We start from the raw sequence: 24,767 nt of genomic DNA, 5'->3' as shown, positions 1-24,767 counted from the left end.
AGCAAAACAAGGACACCTCTATGTATTCAAAATCTCATAAAAATGTCAACTTTTGCTCTTGAATAAGCACTAAACCAAAATATACTGTGTGAAGGGCCAATGGGTCAATAGCAAAATGTGAAGCACTCACTAAGGGTTGTTGTCCCCATAGTTGTTGACGTTGACAGCTGCAGTGATGCCACATATGATGAGAGGAACACCACCAGCTATTAGATAGAACCTGTATTCAGGAAAAACACAAATTAGATGGATCAAAGAAATGTGTATGAAAAAGGAAGTAACAGTGAATAACAGTGAACTTATTTAGGAGTGAAGTATCATGTGAGAGATACAAGTCTATAATATTGGAAACAACAACCAAAACCCAAGAACTGTATGACAAATAGTTTCTGTGTATTCTATATGATATTTAGGGTCTTTGCTCCTTTGTTTTTTCTTTCAGCAAGCATACACTTCACACAGCTGTAGTGATCCCTAGGCTAGTTGTCTGTGATCTCCTGAGCTGAACTGAGCTGTTGGGCAGCTAGCTGATACAGTGTAACAATGGGCAGTAGGCTGCAGCGGGGTTGTGATTTATCAAAGGGCCAGGTGTCATTGGAGGGCTGACCACATGCGGCGGTGGTCGACAAAGGGGTTTAGGAAAGCCAGAGAGGTCAGCAGTACAGTGCATGATCCCAGCCAGGGAGCACTAGGGCAGAACGGAACATGGGGAGGAGGGGAGTGGCGCAGTAATGAGGGGACAGTACGCCCCCTCCATCACCCTGGCCAGATTTACAACATTCTCCTCAACCTCTGTTATCCCTCGCTCGTATATTCCTCCCCTCCCCCGCTCTGGGCTCAGCTCTCTGCATCTATCTCTACCTCTCTTTTGTGGCTTAGCATTAGTCTACTGTTTTTCCCTCCAAGGTTTTCTAAAACAGAAGAGCCTTGCTTCTAAACACAATGGTGGTCTTTGATATGACACAGTTTTGGTGTCTGTTCACATGAATACAGTCATTTAAAATACCGCACCACAATGAGCTCCCAATTCAACCATAGACCTGTTTGACAATGACTCACAACCTTCTCATATAAAAGTCGACTCTGTCTCACCCTGATGGCATCACTGACCTGAGCATAGGCCTCTGAGTAGGTGGAACAGTAGACTCTCCCTCTGGTTGCCGTGGCATCCTCCAGACAGCCTCTTTGTAGAGGACTCTGGCGCTGACACCGATCCACAGCAGAGTAGACAAGGAGGAGTAGTGTAGAGCGATGCCCACCTGACACAAATCACACCGGGTCAGCCATCACACACCACACGTAGAGAGCATAAGCTGGGTCTGAGAGGAGAGGGACTTACTGCCTGGCACACCATTGGGTAGCTGGTCAGGGTGATACCTCCTGCGTAGACAGCTGTGGCCATAGCGATGTGGAAGCAGGTATTGAGTAACGTGTGCCAGCTCTTTCTGGATATATTTATAGAACTACAGGAGGAAAACAAAAATGAACATTAGCAGAGAAGAAAAGACAGTGGGTTATGTCAGATAATAACGCATGCACGCGCAGACACACAGTACCTGTGGTGTAGTATGTGTGTGATGATGACGGTGAAGAGGCAGAGGAGGAGGATTGCAGTACAGGTGTAAACCACAGGGTGGAGCACCCTCACTAACATGGGTGGGGAGTGGGGGAAGTCAGGAACCTCCTAGGAAAAAAATAAAAATACTAATGCAACGACCACGCTTGGTATAAAATCCTGAGATCGTGAAAAGAGAACATTCATCCAGTGCAGTCATCAATACATTACATCCACCATGTACATCTGAGAGTGAGTGATCCCAGGATGCCCTACCTGCAGCACAGCGTAGTTGCTGAGCACAGAGCAGCGCAGGGTGGAGGTGGCAGAGTCAGTGTGGGCCAGTTGGCAGCCCTCCTGGCTCCACCCCCCCTGCTTCTGCAGCAGTGCCTGTAAGCTCCAGTGGGCCGCCACCGGCTCGCTGCCCGGGGTCAAGTGGCGCAGGGACACCAGGATAGCCTCCGAGTGGTTCCACAAACTGCACCCGTCTGCCAAACAAAGGAGGAGATAACCATCACCAGCAATTTTTTTATTATAAAAAAATGGACATGTTTTGACCCGTCTCTGTGAATGAGATGAATTGTGTAATAATAGTATAATAACTGCTCCAAACAGCCAGTTCCCTCACCCAGGCCTACGTAGACCACTGGGCTGTTGATACTGTGTCTGCGGGCGTGCTCTCCAGGACCGTTGGAGTTCCCAGAGAAAGGGAAGAACCTCCCTGTACGGAACGCCACAAACTGGAGCTTACAGTCTGACGGGGCGTCCGGGGGGAACAGAGAGGCAGGAAGAACCACAGAGGCCAAGGCTACAGCATTCTAGAAGAAGGGAGGGAGGGAGATCCTTTACTTTCCTACTTCCAAATATATTTGGCCATATTATCTCAATGGAATAGGAGACAGAAAGTTAAAACACTAAATTACAAAATCTAAAACCTTAGGATTTTCTCCCTCTTTTATGTCAGCTGTTGTAAATGACTGTGCTAAATGCGGTTCCATGCCATCTCCAGTAGGTCACGAACAAAGGTGTGCTCCCTCTAATGACAACCGTATGCACTGTCTGCCATTGTACCACACACACACAACCACAGTCCTGTTAGTGGGTGAGGTTAGGTTCAGGTCTGGGTGAGGGAGACGGAGACAATGCTCACCTTCATGGGGAAGTTGTTTAGGGAGGTGTTGTGGGTGCCAGTGGTGCAGCGGAAGCGGAGCTGCTGTTCGTGGGTGGGCTCTGCCCCCTCCATGCCCAGGTTGCCTAACAAGGTCTCCCGGCGTTGGTAGGCTGTGCAGCTCATGCCAGTGAAGTGGGCCGGACGTATAAGGTGGGCCTCCATGACAATGTTCCTGGAGATCTTTGTGGGGAAAAAACAACTTTGATTATAATTCAACCTTTAATAAATCAAAATTCTAGTACATAAAAACATGCTCAACTTTGACAGTACCATGGAGAGATCCTGGGCATGGCTGTGTAGCTGGGGCCAGGCCAGGGTCTCCAGAGAGTGGACTATGGAGCTGCAGGCTCTCTTCTCTCTCTGGGCAACGGCTAGGATCTGATCATCCACCTGCATCAGGTTACTGCCCATGTCCACCAGCATCTCTGACAGCTGACACATACATACACATGTAAAGACATGAGGACAGAGTCAGACACATACAAAAACAGGCATTCACATAAAAACAGGCATTCACATAAAAACAGGCATTCACATAAAAACAGGCATTCACATAAAAACAGGGGGCAGAAAGAAACAAGGGAATCAAGTCAAAAGACACAACATAAAACCACAAAGACATGCATTGAGGGTATAGAGATCTCATCGCCCTACCTCTCGCAGTGGTCGGATATATCCCATGAATTTCTCCATCATCTGGGCCACGTACATCACGTCCATGGTGTCAGTGAAACCGGATGCCTCCACAGTGTAGGTACGCACCTGATGTGCCAGAGTGGCCGCATTAGAGGCGTTGATGGGCATCTGGAAAAAGAGGGAGTGAGAGTATCATTATTTGTTTAGTAACAAAACATAACTCATATGTTTTGTTACTTTTACACATTTACCTTTCAGGCTATTTACATATTACTACCATAAGACATGCATCATACTTTGATTTTATATGTACTGGACAAAATTAATTTGGGACAGCCCAAGCACAGCCTCTGGCACTGACCAGGATGAAGGTGTGTAGGACCCGTGTGATATCGTTAGTGTAGAGACAGTTGTCATAGTCTCCCTCCTCCCAGCTCCCTGAGCGGTCACAGTAGCGTGATGCCTGCTTCTGCACCACACCACCCCCCATGGACAGGGAGGGGTAGCGCAGCTGCAGACAGTACTGGTAGGAGGTGATACCTGCCAGGGTCTTCTGCCACCTAGGAACCACACCCAGAAATAATGAGGAAGCATGTTTAATCAGAAAGTCTGTTTTTATTGTGGATTTTGTTTCTGGAGAGGGGAATTATTGTTTTCTTCCTTACTTGAACTCCCCCCGGTTGTTAGTGACTCTCTCCTCCGGACAGAAGGAGGCACTGTTCTCCAGCACCACTATCTCCACACTGCGGGAAGTGTTGCCTCGCCCAGTGGCCACCACACACTCCCACTCACCACTGGCCTCCACATGCACGTTGGACAGGATGAGCTCACTGCACCGAGGAGACAGCACATCATTCACTGTCATCACCACATATAGCACAGCACACTAAACCGCATGTCCTGTCAGCAGAAACTAAACAAACAGTGTCATATTTCACTTAAACCTTTATAATAAATAAGTGAAAATAAAACAACTGAGGATGGCAATAAAATGAAAAATTTGAGTGCTGGGAGCGGACCCCTCAGTACTGTACTGTTACCTGGTGATGAAGGTGCAGTCATGCACAACGCTGGCCTCCAGACTGACGCCCTGTTCAGGGTCAGAGGTCACCAGCTGGCCATTGTGCCGCCAGTGCATCACAGTGATTTTGTCCACCAGGGCAGCAGTGCAGTGGAAGGGCATTCGGTCCCCCTTGAAGACCACCTGGCGCTGGGAGGGCAGGAGAGACAGGGTGTGCAGCTCCAGAGGACCATCTGAGTGAGGAGAGTAACACAGCACAGTCAGGGGAGGCAGATGAGACCATAACAAATCACTCTGGTTATTTCTGCTGCTCTCTCATTACTCAACCTCAGCTTAATGCTTATGAGGAAGGCATTATGAGTCCGTTTTTTTTAGGAATATTGGACACAGACAGCCCCAGTTCATAAAGGCAGACCGCAGAGGAGTTGTCAACACAGGCACATGCACTTGGAAATACAACCCACTGAGTAGAAGAGGAAATAAACCCACTGAGTAGAAGAGGAAATAAACCCACTGAGTAGAAGAGGAAATAAACCCACTGAGTAGAAGAGGAAATAAACCCACTGAGTAGAAGAGGAAATAAACCCACTGAGTAGAAGAGGAAATAAACCCACTGAGTAGAAGAGGAAATAAACCCACTGAGTAGAAGAGGAAATAAACCCACTGAGTAGAAGAGGAAATAAACCCACTGAGTAGAAGAGGAAATAAACCCACTGAGTAGAAGAGGAAATAAACCCACTGAGTAAAGGAATAAACCCACTGAGTAGAAGAGGAAATACAACCCACTGAGTAGAAGAGGAAATACATCCCAATGAGTAGAAGAGGAAATAAACCCACTGAGTAGAAGAGGAAATACAACCCACTGAGTAGAAGAGGAAATAAACCCACTGAGTAGAAGAGGAAATACAACCCACTGAGTAGAAGAGGAAATAAACCCACTGAGTAGAAGAGGAAATAAACCCACTGAGTAGAAGAGGAAATAAACCCACTGAGTAGAAGAGGAAATAAACCCACTGAGTAGAAGAGGAAATAAACCCACTGAGTAGAAGAGGAAATAAACCCACTGAGTAGAAGAGGAAATAAACCCACTGAGTAGAAGAGGAAATAAACCCACTGAGTAGAAGAGGAAATAAACCCACTGAGTAGAAGAGGAAATAAACCCACTGAGTAGAAGAGGAAATAAACCCACTGAGTAGAAGAGGAAATACAACCCACTGAGTAGAAGAGGAAATACACCCACTGAGTAGAAGAGGAAATAAACCCAACGAGTAGAGAGGAAATAACCCACTGAGTAGAAGAGGAAATAACCCACTGAGTAGATACCCTGAGTAGATAATAAACCCACTGAGTAGAAGAGGAAAACAACCCACTGAGTAGAAGCGGAAATAAACCCACTGAGTAGAAGAGGAAATAAACCCACTGAGTAGAAGAGGAAATAAACCCACTGAGTAGAAGAGGAAATAAAACCCACTGAGTAGAAGAGGAAATAAACCCCACTGAGTAGAAGAGGAAAAAACCCACTGAGTAGAAGAGGAAATAAACCCACTGAGTAGAAGAGGAAATAAACCCACTGAGTAGAAGAGGAAATAAACCCACTGAGTAAGAAGAGGAAATACAACCCACTGAGTAGGAAGAGGAAATAAACCCACTGAGTAGAAGAGGAAATAAACCCACTGAGTAGAAGAGGAAATAAAACCACTGAGTAGAAGAGGAAATAACCCACTGCGTAGAAGAGGAATAAACCCACTGAGTAGAAGAGGAAATAAACCCACTGAGTAGAAGAGGAAATAAACCCACTGAGTAGAAGAGGAAATAAACCCACTGAGTAGAAGAGGAAATACACCCACTGAGTAGAAGAGGAAATACAACCCACTGAGTAGAAGAGGAAATACAACCCACTGAGTAGAAGAGGAAATAAACCCACTGAGTAGAAGAGGAAATAAACCCACTGAGTAGAAGAGGAAATAAACCCACTGAGTAGAAGAGGAAATAAACCCACTGAGTAGAAGAGGAAATACAACCCACTGAGTAGAAGAGGAAATAAACCCACTGAGTAGAAGAGGAAATAAACCCACTGAGTAGAAGAGGAAATAAACCACTGAGTAGAAGAGGAAATAAACCCACTGAGTAGAAGAGGAAATAAACCCACTGAGTAGAAGAGGAAATACACCCACCTGAGTAGAAGAGGAATACAACCCACTGAGTAGAAGAGGAAATAAACCCACTGAGTAGAAGAGGAAATAAACCCACTGAGTAGAAGAGGAAATAAACCCACTGAGTAGAAGAGGAAATAAACCCACTGAGTAGAAGAGGAAATAAACCCACTGAGTAGAAGAGGAAATAAACCACTGAGTAGAAGAGGAAATACAACCCACTGAGTAGAAGAGGAAATACAACCCACTGAGTAGAAGAGGAAATAAACCCACTGAGTAGAAGAGGAAATAAACCCACTGAGTAGAAGAGGAAATAAACCCACTGAGTAGAAGAGGAAATAAACCCACTGAGTAGAAGAGGAAATAAACCCACTGAGTAGAAGAGGAAATAAACCCACTGAGTAGAAGAGGAAATAAACCCACTGAGTAGAAGAGGAAATAAACCCACTGAGTAGAAGAGGAATAAACCCACTGAGTAGAAGAGGAAATAAACCCACTGAGTAGAAGAGGAAATAAACCCACTGAGTAGAAGAGGAAATAAACCCACTGAGTAGAAGAGGAAATAAACCCACTGAGTAGAAGAGGAAATAAACCCACTGAGTAGAAGAGGAAATAAACCCACTGAGTAGAAGAGGAAATAAACCCACTGAGTAGAAGAGGAAATAAACCCACTGAGTAGAAGAGGAAATAAACCCACTGAGTAGAAGAGGAAATAAACCCACTGAGTAGAAGAGGAAATACAACCCACTGAGTAGAAGAGGAAATACAACCCACTGAGTAGAAGAGGAAATAAACCCCACTGAGTAGAAGAGGAAATAAACCCACTGAGTAGAAGAGGAAATAAACCCACTGAGTAGAAGAGGAAATAAACCCACTGAGTAGAAGAGGAAATAAACCCACTGAGTAGAAGAGGAAATAAACCCACTGAGTAGAAGAGGAAATAAACCCACTGAGTAGAAGAGGAAATAAACCCACTGAGTAGAAGAGGAAATACACCCACTGAGTAGAAGAGGAAATACAACCCACTGAGTAGAAGAGGAAAACAACCCACTGAGTAGAAGAGGAAATAAACCCACTGAGTAGAAGAGGAAATAAACCCACTGAGTAGAAGAGGAAATAAACCCACTGAGTAGAAGAGGAAATAAACCCACTGAGTAGAAGAGGAAATACAACCCACTGAGTACAAGAGGAAATAAACCCACTGAGTTGAAGAGGAAATAAACCCACTGAGTAGAAGAGGAAATAAACCCACTGAGCAGAAGAGGAAATAAACCCACTGAGTAGAAGAGGAAATAAACCCACTGAGTAGAAGAGGAAATAAACCCACTGAGTAGAAGAGGAAATACACCCACTGAGTAGAAGAGGAAATACAACCCACTGAGTAGAAGAGGAAATACAACCCACTGAGTAGAAGAGGAAATAAACCCACTGAGTAGAAGAGGAAATAAACCCACTGAGTAGAAGAGGAAATAAACCCACTGAGTAGAAGAGGAAATAAACCCACTGAGTAGAAGAGGAAATACAACCCACTGAGTAGAAGAGGAAATAAACCCACTGAGTAGAAGTGGAAATAAACCCACTGAGTAGAAGAGGAAATACAACCCACTGAGTAGAAGAGGAAATACAACCCACTGAGTAGAAGAGGAAATAAACCCACTGAGTAGAAGAGGAAATAAACCCACTGAGTAGAAGAGGAAATAAACCCACTGAGTAGAAGAGAAAATAAACCCACTGAGTAGAAGAGGAAATAAACCCACTGAGTAGAAGAGGAAATAAACCCACTAAGTAGAAGAGGAAATAAACCCACTGAGTAGAAGAGGAAATAAACCCACTGAGTAGAAGAGGAAATAAACCCACTGAGTAGAAGAGGAAATAAACCCACTGAGTAGAAGAGGAAATAAACCCACTGAGTAGAAGAGGAAATAAACCCACTGAGTAGAAGAGGAAATAAACCCACTGAGTAGAAGTGGAAATAAACCCACTGAGTAGAAGAGGAAATACAACCCACTGAGTAGAAGAGGAAATACAACCCACTGAGTAGAAGAGGAAATAAACCCACTGAGTAGAAGAGGAAATAAACCCACTGAGTAGAAGAGGAAATAAACCCACTGAGTAGAGGTGGAAATAAACCCACTGATAGAAGAGGAAATACAACCCACTGAGTGGAAGAGGAAATACAACCCACTGAGTAGAAGAGGAAATAAACCCACTGAGTAGAAGAGGAAATAAACCCACTGAGTAGAAGAGGAAATAAACCCACTGAGTAGAAGAGGAAATACACCCACTGAGTAGAAGAGGAAATACAACCCACTGAGTAGAAGAGGAAATACAACCCACTGAGTAGAAGAGGAAATAAACCCACTGAGTAGAAGAGGAAATAAACCCACTGAGTAGAAGAGGAAATAAACCCACTGAGTAGAAGAGGAAATAAACCCACTGAGTAGAAGAGGAAATACAACCCACTGAGTAGAAGAGGAAATAAACCCACTGAGTAGAAGAGGAAATAAACCCACTGAGTAGAAGAGGAAATAAACCCACTGAGTAGAAGAGGAAATAAACCCACTGAGTAGAAGAGGAAATAAACCCACTGAGTAGAAGAGGAAATACACCCACTGAGTAGAAGAGGAAATACAACCCACTGAGTAGAAGAGGAAATACAACCCACTGAGTAGAAGAGGAAATAAACCCACTGAGTAGAAGTGTAAATAAACCCACTGAGTAGAAGAGGAAATAAACCCACTGAGTAGAAGAGGAAATAAACCCACTGAGTAGAAGAGGAAATAAACCCACTGAGTAGAAGAGGAAATAAACCCACTGAGTAGAAGTGGAAATAAACCCACTGAGTAGAAGAGGAAATACAACCCACTGAGTAGAAGAGGAAATACAACCCACTGAGTAGAAGAGGAAATAAACCCACTGAGTAGAAGAGGAAATAAACCCACTGAGTAGAAGAGGAAATAAACCCACTGAGTAGAGGTGGAAATAAACCCACTGAGTAGAAGAGGAAATACAACCCACTGAGTGGAAGAGGAAATACAACCCACTGAGTAGAAGAGGAAATAAACCCACTGAGTAGAAGAGGAAATAAACCCACTGAGTAGAAGAGGAAATAAACCCACTGAGTAGAAGAGGAAATACACCCACTGAGTAGAAGAGGAAATACAACCCACTGAGTAGAAGAGGAAATACAACCCACTGAGTAGAAGATGAAAGGGAACTAGATTTTCCTGCAGGAATATTATAGACAGCAGACCATTGGAGATATCAAAACAATGGTATTTTGCTTTTTTTATTTAATTGTCACTCACAGCTTCTTATTTTTCACATACTGTACACCTACCTAATAGATTTGGGAGATCTACAAACAATATCATGATGAGAAAACAATGACTCTGTCATTCACATACTCAAGTTTTCATACTATTTGAGGGGGGATAGTGGCGAACCACCTCATTCATATGCATTACATTTCCTGTCAGACACTCACCACAGCTCAGCTGACTTTCCCTCAGTCCACGCAGAGGCTTTCCATGGAGGCTCTTGGGATAGGCACAGACGGTCTCGTCCCCCAGCCGCACTGCACTGGTGCGAAAGTAACCAGGCACCCAGCGCAGCCCACAGTCACATGACAGGAAGTCAGAGTTGAAGTTCCTGGTGAGAAAAAGCAGGGTCTTTTACAATACCATTCATCATGGGAGATAACACTGAGGAGCGGGTGCACTTTCCCTCTAATGGCACTGATGCCCTCTGATGTTGCCCATCAGTTAATATCTGCAGTATTCTCTGGTGGTACATTCTAGGATCAACATGTCAGATGTGACAAATGGCTATCCATTGCTTGAATTAAGCCTATAGGGAGAATAATGTGATCGGATTGCCTAGATTTCTTTCATATCGTTTACTAAGTTTATACAAACATCTGTCTGGAGCAAACAGGGACAAAAGTGATGACTGTTAAAAGCAGAGAACTGTACTCACACTAGCTTAAGAGAGGGGAGCTCCTGAAAGACCCCCGAGTCCAAGGTAGATAATATGTTTCCAGAGAGGTTCCTAACAGCAGAAAACAGACAGATGCTCAATCACAATCACTGTACTAGGTACAGTACCCACAATACTACACTAGGATGTGTTCAACGTGACACGCTTAACCAACAGTAATTTAGCCTGCTTACAGTTTGGTGAGGTTGGTGAGTCCCTGGAACATGTCTGGAGTCAAGCAGCCGATGCGGTTGTTGGACAGGTCACTAGGAGAGATAACACAGAGAGTGAGGGCACAGCGGTGAATAATGGTCATTTCTTAAGCTTATAGGTTTATCAAGATAGTTTAGAAAGTACAGACTGGGCTATCTTGACACTGCATGTTGTTTTTGTGATTTCATTGGGAAAGACTGCCTTCTCCAGCACATTGGCCAATAGACTTTTGCTTCTTATTTTCATTTGTTTACAATAACAAAGTATTATCCAAAGAGGCTATCTTGGTCTGTAGGCCTATCTTTCACAATTTCCATTCATACAGCTAGCCAGAGTGTAACACAGCAGGATTTGCAACACTAATGACTTGTGAATGTTCCTTATCGACAGACCATGAAGCTTCCTGTAAAGCCTTATCACCAAAGACGGAGCATAAGCACTCTGTAGCCCCTGCATGCTGTGTCTGCATGGTATAAGGACAGTGTCAGAGAGGGCCTTGTTCCACTGTCCCCCTGACACAACCCAGCCGAGAGCGTGTGTTTATCTCTCCCTGTTTGTTTTGAAAAGCCCCAGACCTTGCAGGGAAAACACAAGCAGTACAGGGAGGGGAAAAGAGTCATGCGGCGCAGGGCAGAGGACCGGAGCCGACCGCGACGTAACCAGACCTCACGGTCCAAACACACAATGAGTGAGCAACAAGCGGTTGCAAACTGCTGCCCTGTCACATCCAATGATGTGTGAGGAGCCTCTGCGCGGTCCTGAGGTTTCCATGGCGGCAGAGCAGGGCACCAGACATGTCATCCCAGGCCCCACAGAGATTAGCACAGCCCAGCATATACACTGAAACCAGTTATCCACAACATATAGCTGAGCCAGCCAGGCTTTTATGATGACACTTAAACTGAGAAGATATGGTATGGTATGACCTGTATCATAAAAGGTTATAACTATGTGTGCTGCTTACGAAAAAAATAGGGAAACAGTGGCAACTAAAACCGTTTTTTTATGCAATATCACTGTTTACGACACACATAATGAAAACAGAGCCGATAAGCACTTACAGCTTCACATAATGAAAACAGAGCTGATAAGCACTTACAGCTTCCGAAGATCAGATAAACTTTGGAAGGCTCCAGGCATGATGGTGCTGATGAGGTTGCTCCTGAGGTCTCTGGGGGGAGAGAGAAATATATATTTTACACAAGACATTAGACTGCATGGCAATGAAACAGACATTTGCATTAGGCTACATGGCAATGAAGAGACCTAGGGCCTTGCATGGAACTAGTTGATACATTGGCCCATAACATCCCCAAACTAAGGCTACAGGCAGGGCAATCACCAGGGGTTCATTAGAAATTGTTAGTAAATATGAACGGTGAATAGCTGGACCCAATATTCAGCCTGGATCCCCAATACAGTGGTTTCTTTAAAATGACTGGGAGTGGATACCTATGCCCCAAACATGACCCCGCCAGTCAGACACAGAAGGATATATCTGCATTCAGAGGGTTTGGAAATCTTACCCCAACAGCCACCTGGGCTTGGGTCAAGCAAGGATGCAAATACTTCACCAAAGAAAACATAGCAGGAATCGAATAGTTTGAAAGCAACTCTTCCCCCGATAAAGTTACTCTGGCTATTGCCAAACCATAAATATGAATTTCTTTGACTGGCTTTGAAGATCTAATTTCATACTACCCACCACATTTCACCCCACACTCTTCCCTCTGAAACTCAGGGAGACTCTTTATTGGTCAGGTGGGAATAGCAATGTTGGAGAAGGTCATCAGACAAAGGGTTGCAGGCAGGACAAGGCTGACGTGTGGGGGCAATGTGATCCTTGTTCCTACAGCATGAAAAACGGTTGCTCCCAAAGGAACAGTCACAGAGGAGGATTTCCTTACAGAAGCTCCCAGACATTAACCCCCCCCCCCCATTCCAATCCTTCCCAGCATGCCATTGTGGTAGCCAGAACCTTCAGGGTCTTTCTGTTCCACTATCCCACAATGCATTATCTCAGATCTATTTTCCTAACCACACCGCCTCACACCATTTAATAAAATGAGAGCCACCTCAAACCGCAGACATCTCCTCTCCCACTCTTGTCCCCGTCCAAGAGATGAGCTATTTTGACCAAATCAGGGAAGATTCATTCTGAGAATGGGTTCCAGTAAATACGAGAGTGAGTGAGAGAGAGAGAGAGAGAGAGAGAGGGAGAGAGAGAGAGAGATGATGTATGGCTAGAACAAAGTGAGATACAGGCAGGGGTTTTACTGGTCAGGATCTGTTTTGGTCATTACTCATATCAGAATGATCTAAGCCAGCACCTAATGATGGACCTGGTCTGGTGTAGTGTTGTTCTGGCTGTGACTGAGTGGACCAGAGACAGATGTGTCTATCTGAAAGGAGTAAGACAGACAGCCTTAGACAGAGCAGACCAGATCTTTAAGCACAGTATGCCAGCCCACTGATTCAACAACTTCACTGCTTTTTACAGATGTGTAATTTACCCCTGACCAAAGCGCTTACAGAACTATGTTAACTTGCCATATCTGTTTGGCATGTGCTTCAACGCTGACCTACAAACAGTAGTCAGCATGTGGAGAGAGAGAGAGAGAGAGAGAGAGAGAGAGAGAGAGAGAGAGAGAGAGAGAGAGAGAGAGAGAGAGGGCAAGACATCCCTTGCATTGAGAAAACAGTGTATGAGAGTGAAAATTACAACGTGTTGGTCTGTGTGTGTGTGTGTGTGTGTGTGTGTGTGTGTGTGTGTGTGTGTGTGTGTGAGAGAGAGAGAGAGAGAGAGAGAGAGAGAGAGAGAGAGAGAGAGTCAGAAGCCTAGCTGGAGCTCTTAACCAGGGCGGAGAGAACAATGATAACGTTTCCGGCCTGGCGTGTCCCGGGTCTCATTAACACCGTGATGAAAGACGGGGCACTGCCCACAACTTCCTCCCTTATCGTGACTACTGTGTCTCAGACACACACTTACTGTACCACACACGCACACATTGTGCCATAGAGACATATTAGCTCTGTGCTACATACTGCACAATAGACACACTACCGTGCTAAAGACACACACTCTGTACCTCATAGGCACACACTCTGTACCACATAGACGCACACTCTGTACCACATAGACGCACACTCTGTACCACACAGACGCACACTCTGTACCACATAGACGCACACTCGGTACCACATAGGCACACACTCTGTACCACATAGACGCACACTCTGTACCACATAGACGCACACTCTGTACCACACAGACACACACTCTGTACCACATAGGCACACACTCTGTACCACATAGACACACACTCTGTACCACACAGCCACACACTCTGTACCACATAGGCACACACTCTGTACCACACAGACACACACTCTGTACCACATAGACACATAGACACACACTCTATACCACACAGACACACACTCTGTACCACACAGACACACACTCTGTACAACACAGACACACACTCTGTACCACACAGACACACTCTCTGTACCACACAGACACCCACTCTGTACCACACAGACACACTCTCTGTACCACACAGACACCCACTCTGTACCACACAGACACACACTCTGTACCACACAGACACACAGGCAGTCAAGTACTTGGGTCCTCTTAAAGGAAAACTCCACCCAAAAAGTATCTGTTGGTATTTGTTTCATTAGTCCATTGTTAATATAGTTCAAAAATGTTTTGCATGTTAGTAATCAAGTTTTCAAGATATATAACTTTCAAAATAGAGCCGGTATGATGCATTTAAAACGCAGCATCATATGATGCAAAATGCATCATCACGTATTTATGTATTTTGAAAGTTATATATCTTGAAAACCTGATTACTGACATGCAAAACATTTTGGGACTATATTAACAATGGACTAATGAAACAAATACCAAAAGATAGTTTTTGGGTGGAGTTTTCCTTTAAGCCTCAACACACGTCCCCTCTCAGAAGATGAATATGATGCCCAATATGTCAACAAAAGTCTTGAGATAAAATCAATTCCATATGCACCCACATATCTGTAATCTCCACAATCTGCCCTTTCATTCACATCTCCAGAAGGGGCAGAGCAATGTGTGCTTTAGGCCTATGAATATCAACAGTTGGGCACTCCGATACACTCTCTTATCACTGAGCTGGGGAATGTGGAGGAGAGCACCAGAGTCAACAGAGCCAGCAGCCCCAGCCCCATGCAGCCCCATGCAGCCCCATGCAGGCCACACACCCAGGCAATGACTCCCCTCTGCCCTCTGAGGCAGCACTCTCCCAGACTACACTTCACAACTCACTGGCCCTCACACTGATGACAGCAGCTGTCAACAGAGAAGAGGAGCAGCATACACAATGACTGAAGGTATTTCAAATGCATATCCTCAAGGTACTGTATTTCACCTTGAAACATAATGGCATGGAATTGCAGCCTTAGGTCCTGTATGAATCTGACATTTGATGGTGGGTATGTTCTTATCATTGGCATCTCATCAACAAAAACAATAAATTCTGTAGTAAATTCTCTCCCTTATATTGACTCTTATCCACTCTCTCACACTCCCACTTATCATCCCTCATAGTTGCAGCACAAACATATTTGAAATGAATGTAAAATCTAACTTCTAAATGAAGTATGGCAGTAGTACCCTGGCCAGACAGCATTACAATGTTTTTTTACTGTTTGAAATAAATAACTGGTCCTCAAATTGATTTGTAACCAACATCCCTCTGAGCCCAGTGCTTTATCCCCTGCACCACATGTGACCCATATGATTGGGCCCTGACAGCATCCAACCCACTGCCAGTCTAAAAAGAGCCATTGTGTTCTTCAGCTGGGCCTGACACCAGGGTCTGCCATTAAAGACTATATTTGTTTCTCCAAGTCTTCTCCCGATCAATGTGGCACATCTATTGCTGCTCTGAAGAGTCATTCCTGTCTGGGACGGGACGGGGCACAAGCACCTGGGGCCCAGGCAGGAAAGGAGAGGAGGGGAAATGAGAGGAGGAGAGAGGAGCGACGTGCTCGCAGGGCAGCAAGAGGGTCATAATTAAGACAACTGCTGTATAGCGCTCCAGACTGTGGAGTGCTCCATTATCAGGCCCAAAGTGGCAGGGGATGGAGTGCTCCATTATCAGGCCCACAGTGGCAGGGGATGGAGTGCTCCATTATCAGGCCCACAGTGGCAGGGGAAGGAGTGCTCCATTATCAGGCCCACAGTGGCAGGGGATGGAGTGCTCCATTATCAGGCCAACAGTGGCAGGGGAGGGAGTGCTCCATTATCAGGCCCACAGTGGCAGGGGATGGAGTGCTCCATTATCAGGCCCACAGTGGCAGGGGTTGGAGTGCTCTATTGACATTGTTCAGGCCATAGCCCTGGGGAATGCTGGGAGAAGGACTGAAGCCAGGGAACGGCCACTTATTATCGCCAGACTGGAATCAAGAATTTCCTGTTTCACTCGATTAGGGATAGGGTTTTTTATAAGTAGAGAAAAAGGACATTCCATTTCCCATGTTCTATACTGTACCTAGCTGCGATGCACAACACAGTTCACACAATCAAAAACCACGGTATGAAACAAGCGTTTGTTTGGGTGTGTGGAGTGAGACAGAGAGAAAAAAGAGAAATGGACTGAATGGTTAACTGGCACCAGAGGTCAGTGGAGACCATTTTTGTGCCGCGTGTCATTTCCTGTCTCGTTGGCGTCTCCAGAACCGAGGCCCTTGCTCGTTTATTTTTACAGTTTCTCTTTTTTTTACGAGCTGCTTTTCCCCTGTAGGGAGGGGCAGGTGGGGATGGGGGGTTGAGGGGTTCGGCATTGAGTAGAATCGGCCCTGTGAAACGCCCCCCCCCTATACCCCCCCACTCCTCAACACACTTGCTCACAATGGGGGCTCTGTAACACAGCCCCCAAAACCTACTCCTGCCTTCCCCCCAAAACAGGAAACCAGGATCTGCCGAGGTCTTGTTTTTCTACTAATTTCCTGCTTTCCTGCCCCTTCCACAGATTATTTTCTTTAAAAAAAATTCTGGTTCCCCTCAGATTGGATCTCTAATCTACGTTAACTTGTGTGCATCTGGAAACCACTTGCTTTAGCCCTGTCGGTTGATTCTCCATTCCAGAGCTACAGTTATTAACCACAGCATGCAGCCTATTGTTTCATAGCAATAATGACCAATAATGACCTAATAATAATGCTAAATTAGGAACAAGCCAATCATTACTCTGGAAAATTCAATCAAAAGAGGCCACACATACAACCCTCAGTTAGAAATACCATTAAAAAACATCCAGGTGATTGAAAATCCTCATGGTAAATAGTGCTTCACCTGAAGGTACATATGGGCACATCTGATGTTGGGTGCAACTAAGAAGGAGCCTCTTCCAACACTGGGTAATTTCAACCATGTCATGCCACAGAGCTCTAGAGTGAACTGTCTTGAAGGAAAATGGCCACAGCTCTGGCCAAGACTGGCACTAATTTAAACTGTGGAACCAACTGCACGCTAGTTGGGGAAAGGATGAAAAGACTGAAATAGCCATGTTATACTTTTATTTGAAGTGTAACATTTCCTAGGTTGATTATATGTTTTCACAGTCTGCTGCTAGGGGTACTGGAGATCATTCTGCCAAGGAAAACTCTGGAACCATGGACTTACTGACTCCAACTCTGAGTTCTGGAAGGAACAGGGCTAGATGGCTGTTCTCTTGATTGCAATTAGTATCCATGAGGTCCTGGTAGCAACACTGTTATACACAACTTCAACCAGGAAAGACTCAGGAATTGACCACAATTCACTTTACGTCACCAATGTAGAGGCCATTCATTTTTAATGTAAGGGTGATTTAATTTGCTGTTTGTTCATGAACAACTGTCCCTCTGTGTAGGACTATCATAACAGTATGGAGATATTCGTCCTAAAAACCAGCCAGCTCATATTCTATAGTTTTCAGCAGTAAATGAACTGAAGGCCCCCCCCACAAAAAAGATAATGAAAGTGTAGTAAATCCATAAACTTATTTAAAAAGCCAACAAAAACAAAGCCAGCAACAGGCCACCTCCTCTATCGCTCTTCCAATGAGTTTGCATACAGTAGTTTGGAAATACTCCATTCAGGGTTGGGAGTGGGCCAACTCTACCAGCGAACTGGCAAACAATGCTGTTCATACAAAATATCAATGGAAAGGAGGGCAATCATGGGTGATGTGTGAATATGCATCCAGTGGGCGGACTACAGCGAATAGAGGAGTAGTGAGAGAAAGGGGGGGTGGGACCGTCCGGTAGATGCAAAGAGGAAAGCAGAAAAGGAGTGAGAATGGAAGTGGGGGGAAGGGAACAGGGAGAAACCTCAAGAACTTGTGAAGGAAAAAGCCATTGAAATCATGTCAGGTTTGCTGCATGTGCATTCAAGAACCACTGGTATATAAGGAATTCTGTGAAGTAATGAGCTTATGAGAGGGCTTGCTCGCCATTTCAATAAACGCCTAGAGCCACGATTGAGTTAAGCTTGCAATACAAACACTCCCCGTTCCTTCAGTTTATCTTCCAGACACATCTGGAGTCTATCAACTCCAACTGCCCCCCCCCCCTTCTGTTTCCACTCTCTAGCACGCTTAACCCCTTCCTCACTCGACCCCTCATGTCACACACACTCATTAAGTGACCGTTGCCTCACAGGGGCCATTCAAAACCGTATGCAGGAGAAAGTACAACACAAACGCTCATTTGTTTGGATAGTGCGAAATGAGAGTCCCATGTCCAGCCATCTCTAGATGCTCCAGCCAGGAGTTCAGCTTGTTTTTGGGAGGACAGATTAAATTAGAGTGTTCCTGCAGCCTGGATATGGACTCTGTTTTGTTGTGTCCAGAGGGGTTTAGACAGCAGGGCTCCTGGCCATGGCCACAGCCACAGCCACCACTGGATTTACATAGCAAAGCAGAGCCCACCTCTGCACTGCTCCCACTTTCAAGGTCATTTGCTTAGCCTCTGTGGAAATAATGTTCACCTCCCCCACTAAAGAAAACAACTTTATACACTGAACAAAAATATAAATGCAACATGAAACAATTTCTAAGATTTTACTTAGTTACAGTTCATATAAGGAAAGGCCCTAATCTATGGATTTTACATGACTGGGAATACAGATAGGCATCTGTTGGTCACAGATCCCTTAAAAAAGAGGTAGGGGCGTGGATCAGAAAAAACTGTCAGTATCTGGTGTGACCACCATTTGCCTCATGCAGCGCAACACATCTCCTTCGCATAGAGTTGATCAGGCTGTTGATTGTGACCTGTGGAATGTTGTCCCACTCCTCTTCAATGGCTGTGCGAAGTTTCTGGATATAACTGGGAATTGGAACACTCTGTGATCCAGAGCATCCCAAACATGGTCAATGGGTGACATGTCTGGTGAGTATGCAGGCCATGGAAGAACTGGGACAATTTCAGCTTCCACGAATTGTGTACAGATCCTTGCGACATGGGGTTGTGCATTATCATGCTGAAGTATGAAGTGATGGCGGCGGATGAATGGCACAACAATGGGACTCTGGACCTCGTCACGCTATCTTAGTGCATTCAAATTGCCATCGATAAAATGCAGTTGTGTTTGTTGTCCGTAGCTTATGCCTGCCCATACCATAACCCCACTGCCACCATGGGGCACTCTGTTCACAACATTGACATTAGCAAACCACTCGCCCACACAACGCCATACACGTGGTCTGGGTTTGTGAGGCCGGTTGGGATTACTGCCAAAACTCTCAAAAACAATATTGGAGGTGGCTTATGGTAGAGAAATGAACATTCAATATCTGGCAACAGCTCTGGTGGACATTCTTGCCAATTACACGCTCCATCAAAACTTGAGACATCTGTGGCATTGTGTTGTGTAACATTTTAGAGTGGCCTTTTATTGTCCCCGGGACAAGGTGCACCTGAGTAATTAATTATCATGCTGTTTAATCAGCTTCTTGATATGCCACACCTGTCAGGTGGATGGATTGTCTTGGCAAAGGAGAAATGCTTACTAACAGGGATGTAAACATATTTGTGCACAACATTTGAGGGAAATAACCTTTTTGTGCATCAGGAACATTTCTGGGATCTTTTATTTCAGCTTATGAAACATGGGACAAACACTTAACATGTTGGGTTTATATTTTTGTTCAGTATATAAGGGAAACTGCTGGTGCACTCACTCTCTTTCACCAACAGCCTTCATACTATCTTTAGCCATCTCGTCTCCTCCCCTGCATCGTATGGTAAAATTGTTTAAGTTGGCCTAGTTCCTAACCCTAACTTCTCAGAATGGCAGAGACAATTTCAAGGTCTGTTTCAGCAGGGCTCAAGCACAGCTTGAGGAGCTCCTGTCTCTACTTTACATAACTGATGTTATCGGGGTAAATATGAATGAATAGGACACAGTATTTCAGAGACACAGTAGACTTATTTCAATGTTATCAAGGACTTTAACCCTCTGCTAAACTCTCCCTCTCCACATCTGCAAATTCCCATGCCTTTCTTGACTTATGATGACCAGGAGTTTCAATGCAAACGTCCCCTCATTCTTAGCCTTCTATATACATCACAAACAAGTGTGTATTTCCTGTTCTTAGCTTAAGTGGCTTTAACTATGCAGGAAGTGAAGGGAAAAGGAGGCAAAACAGGCATACTGCAAACCAAACATGTCTTACACACAAACCATCCATATATTTAAATGTACATATTCTTATTCATTCCTTTACACTTGTGTGTATAAGGTAGTTGTTGTGAAATTGTTAGGTTACTTGTTAGATATTACTACATCGTCGGAACTAGAAGCACAAGCATTTCGCTACACTTGCATTAACATCTGCTAACCATGTGTATGTGACCAATAAAATTAGATTTGATTTGATTTGAACCATGGTTAGAATAGCTATAAATGGCTATGAAGGAAATGTATAGGTTCCGGAAGAATCACGTCCAAAAGTGTGTTTTTTTTGGACAACTTTCAAGTGTGTGAACTGGCCCCATCCTGCTTGGCAGAACCAATCCCATGCAGCTAACTTAGCTCTTCCTTACCTGTCCACCACAGTGCTCCTGCTCCTTCACCTATCCACTCTATCTCTCCCCTCTGTTCTCCCTCTCCACTTTGGGCTCCATCTCTCCCTGTAGGGTGGGCAGCCTGGTAATGAGGGACCCTTATGCCCTGGCTGTCCTGTGTCCCATGGTGCAATGGGGCCCGGTTGGACAGGAGCCAGACCCCCTCTCTGCTCATTATTCTCATTACCTCGCCTCAAATCAGTGCAGGACAGGCCACTGGGATCTGTCCACAACTCATAAAGGTCCCTGCTCGTTAGTGGACCCGCCTCGTTAGGGCCTGCGTCAGCTCCCATCAGAGAGGGTGTGCTGCGAGGAGGTGGAGGTACCAGGAAAGGTGTGTGAGAATGTGTGTGTGAGGGTGTGTGTATGTGTGTATGTGTGTACACTAGAGAGTGTGTACACAAGTGTCATACACTGGAAAGCTGAAGATGTCCTGTAAGAGGGCAAAACAAACATAGCTAAATTGCTCTCTGCTCTTGGGTGGCATGACAGTTTACGAAGGCAACAGCGGCTTTGAGGAGGTTTAGCCCAATGAAAGGGCTAACTGTGTGGAGGAATCCACAGTGTGGCCTGCTCTGGTTGGAGGAGGGGTTCCTGTCCTATAGCTGCGCTTTTATACTTAGAACAGCAAAGCTCTGATTATACTTAGCTCTCCCTCTGCTTGGACTACTGCTTGAAACATGGCTGAGTAGGCTGGGAGGGACAGCATTTCTGTTTAGACATCTACTTCTTACAATTATGCATGGAGGAGTTTGGGATGCCCATAATAGGACACACACAGAGACAGACATTGAAGTTGAGACTGAGATACACTGAAAGTGTGGGTGCAGTTGACTGTCTGGTTGCCCTCCTGACTTTGGGGAGGGGCTGCTGTGGTGTTTTTTCCTGGTGTGTGTTCACCCGGCCCTCGTGGGCTCCTAGCTATAACATAAGATGGCATAGCAGTCAGACGTCCTTTGTCCTCGTCTTGTCGTGTCCCGTGTATATATATATTTACATATTTTCTTCGCATATCTTTTTATATATTTTTTTCTTCTAAAAACTCAACTTCAAAACACTCTCCTGCAACCCGCCTCACCAATTGTTTAAAAAAAAAGTATTATTCACCTCAAATCTGAAATCCACAACAGAAGCTAGCCAGAAGTTAGCCAGAAGTTAGCCAGTTAACGTTAGTATTCAGCTAACCACGGTTGGCGGTCATCAGCTATCCTTTAGCTCGAAAAGCTATCGCCAGTTTTTGTACAACACGACTCAGACGAGAGCATACCGGACGTATTTTCTCTCCATATCCCCAGATTTCTACCACAAGCTCTGGACATTTACACCTGGATCTTGCAGCTAGCTAGCTGCTATCCGAGTGACTATTGGCTAACGTCGGGCCCGGAGCAAACATCAATTATTCCGGAGCTAGCCAGCTGAAGAGTTCCATCAGCCACTCCTGGGCTACAATCACCTATCCGTACCCGTTTTACTGCCGATGCGGAGCCCCACCGGGCCTTCACGACTGGACTACCAACGTTATCTGCTCGAGGGAGTTATCCAACTGGCCCCTCTGTCGCGACGTAACCTGAACGCCCATCTGCGGCCCGCTAATTGTTAGCTGTCTTATCGGCTGCTATCTAAATAGGTCTATCGGACAATTTTCTTGGGCCACTATAACTATAACTATTTTGCCAATTGGATTGGTCCCCTCTACCACACGGAACCCCACTAATATGCTGACGGAAATGCACGAGGTGGCTAAAAACAGCATCTTCTGCCAGCTTGCTACCCATGGCCCGGCTAGCTGTCTGAATCGCCGTGACCCCAACCAACCTCACTACTCACTGGACCCTTATGATCGCTAAGCATGCCTCTCCTTAATGTCAATATGCCTTGTCCATTGCTGTTCTGGTTAGTGTTTATTGGCTTATTTCACTGTAGAGCCTCTAGCCCTGCTCATTATACCTTATCCAAACTTTCAGTTCCACCACCCACACCTGCGATGACATCACCTGGTTTCAATGATTTTTCTAGAGACAATATCTCTCTCATCATCACTCAATGCCTAGGTTTACCTCCACTCTATTCACATCCTACCATACCTTTGTCTGTACATTATACCTTGAAGCTATTTTATCGCCCCCAGAAACCTGCTCCTTTTACTCTCTGTAGACGACCAATTCTCATAGCTTTTAGCTGTACCCTTATCCTACTCCTCCTCTGGTGATGTAGAGGTGAATCCAGGCCCTGCAGTGCCTAGCTCCACTCCTATTCCCCAGGTGCTCTCTTTTGATGACTTCTGTAACCGTAATAGCCTTGGTTTCATGCATGTTAACATTAGAAGCCTCCTCCCTAAGTTTGTTTTATTCACTGCTTTAGCACACTCTGCCAACCTGGATGTGTCTGAATCTTGGCTTAGGAAGACCACCAAAAACTCTGAAATCTCCATCCCTAACTACAACATTTTCAGACAAGATAGAACAGCCAAAGGGGGCAGAGATAGCCTGCAGAGTTTTGTCCTACTATCCAGGTCTGTACCCAAACAATTTGAACTTCTACTTTTAAAAATCCACCTCTCTAAAAACAAGTCTCTCACCATTGCCGCCTGCTATAGACCACCCTCTGTCCCCAGCTGTGCTCTGGATACCATATGTGAACTGATTGCCCCCAATCTATCTTCAGAGCTCGTGCTGCTAGGTGACCTAAACTGGGACATGCTTAACACCCCAGCCATCCTACAATCTAAGCTTGATGCCCTCAATCTCACACAAGTTATCAATGAACCTACCAGGTACCACCCCAAAGCCGTAAACACGGGCACCCTCATAGATATCATCCTAACCAACTTGCCCTCTAAATACACCTCTGCTGTTTTCAACCAAGATCTCAGAGATCACTGCCTCATTGCCTGCATCCGTAATGGGTCAGCGGTCAAACGACCTCCACTTATCACTGTCAAACGCTCCCTGAAACACTTCAGCGAGCAGGCCTTTCTAATCGACCTGGCCCGGGTATCCTGGAAGGATATTGACCTCATCCCATCATTAGAGGATGCCTGGTTATTTTTTTAAATGCCTTCCTCACCATCTTAACCTCTTATGGCTAGGGGGCAGTATTTTCACGGCTGGATAAAAAACGTACCCGATTTAATCTGATTATTAGTCCTGCCCAGAAACTAGAATATGCATATAATTATTAGCTTTGGATAGAAAACACTCCAAAGTTTCTAAAACTCTTTGAATGGTGTCTGTGAGTATAACAGAACTAATTTGGCAGGCCAAAACGTGAGAAGATTCTGTACAGGAAGTACCCTGTCTGACCATTTCTTGCCCTTCTTTGTCATCTCTATTCATTACAAAGGATCTCTGCTGTTACGTGACACTTCCTACGGCTCCAATGGGCTTTCAGAGCCCGGGAAAAACCTGAATGATGTAATTCAAAGCCCTAGCTGAAACACACGAGCGCTTTTGCTAAGTGGTCTATCAGCAGACAAAAGGCTTAGGCGCGTGCACTGGCCTCCCCCGCCTTTCTGTTTTTCCCTCTTTTTACCGAAACGGAGATTCCCGGTCGGAATATTATCGCTTTGTTACGAGATAAATTGCATAAAAATTGATTTTAAACAGCAGTTGACATGCTTCGAAGTACGGTAATGGAATATTTAGAAATTTTTTGTCACGAAATGCGCCATGCGCACGACCCTGATTTACCATTGGGATAGTGTCTAGAACGCACGAACAAAACGCAGCTGTTTGGATATAACGATGGATTATTTGGGACCAAACCAACATTTGTTATTGAAGTAGAAGTCCTGGGAGTGCATTCTGACGAAGAACAGGAAAGGTAAGACCATCTTTCTTATAGTAAATGTGATTTTGGTGAAGGCTAAACTTGCCGGGTGTCTAAATAGCTAGCCCGTGATGGCTGGGCTATGTTCTTAGAATATTGCAAAAT

At 45.0% G+C, this 24,767-nt stretch overlaps 1 protein-coding gene across 1 annotated transcript in view; it reads right to left on the bottom strand.

Annotated features, from left to right (window-relative positions):
• Positions 1 to 24,767, bottom strand: part of LOC115164524 (adhesion G protein-coupled receptor A2-like) — a 64,328-nt gene that overhangs the window by 1,752 nt on the left and 37,809 nt on the right. The window contains exons 4-19 of the mRNA XM_029717085.1: positions 11,827 to 11,898; positions 10,709 to 10,780; positions 10,515 to 10,586; positions 10,024 to 10,187; positions 4,403 to 4,616; positions 4,028 to 4,192; positions 3,724 to 3,922; positions 3,381 to 3,530; positions 2,997 to 3,158; positions 2,706 to 2,906; positions 2,184 to 2,373; positions 1,832 to 2,043; positions 1,557 to 1,684; positions 1,340 to 1,463; positions 1,111 to 1,259; positions 131 to 220 (exon numbers count right to left, since the gene is read on the bottom strand). Of these exons, the coding sequence (XP_029572945.1) occupies positions 131 to 220; positions 1,111 to 1,259; positions 1,340 to 1,463; positions 1,557 to 1,684; positions 1,832 to 2,043; positions 2,184 to 2,373; positions 2,706 to 2,906; positions 2,997 to 3,158; positions 3,381 to 3,530; positions 3,724 to 3,922; positions 4,028 to 4,192; positions 4,403 to 4,616; positions 10,024 to 10,187; positions 10,515 to 10,586; positions 10,709 to 10,780; positions 11,827 to 11,898 (2,364 nt within the window). The remainder of the gene's footprint in view (positions 1 to 130; positions 221 to 1,110; positions 1,260 to 1,339; positions 1,464 to 1,556; positions 1,685 to 1,831; positions 2,044 to 2,183; positions 2,374 to 2,705; positions 2,907 to 2,996; positions 3,159 to 3,380; positions 3,531 to 3,723; positions 3,923 to 4,027; positions 4,193 to 4,402; positions 4,617 to 10,023; positions 10,188 to 10,514; positions 10,587 to 10,708; positions 10,781 to 11,826; positions 11,899 to 24,767) is intronic.

The sequence above is a fragment of the Salmo trutta genome, chromosome 27 (genome assembly GCF_901001165.1).
Source record: "Salmo trutta chromosome 27, fSalTru1.1, whole genome shotgun sequence".
Lineage (NCBI taxonomy): Eukaryota > Metazoa > Chordata > Actinopteri > Salmoniformes > Salmonidae > Salmo > Salmo trutta.
The sequence above is the reverse complement of the archived record's forward strand: the minus strand, read 5'-3'. Positions and strand labels throughout refer to the sequence as shown.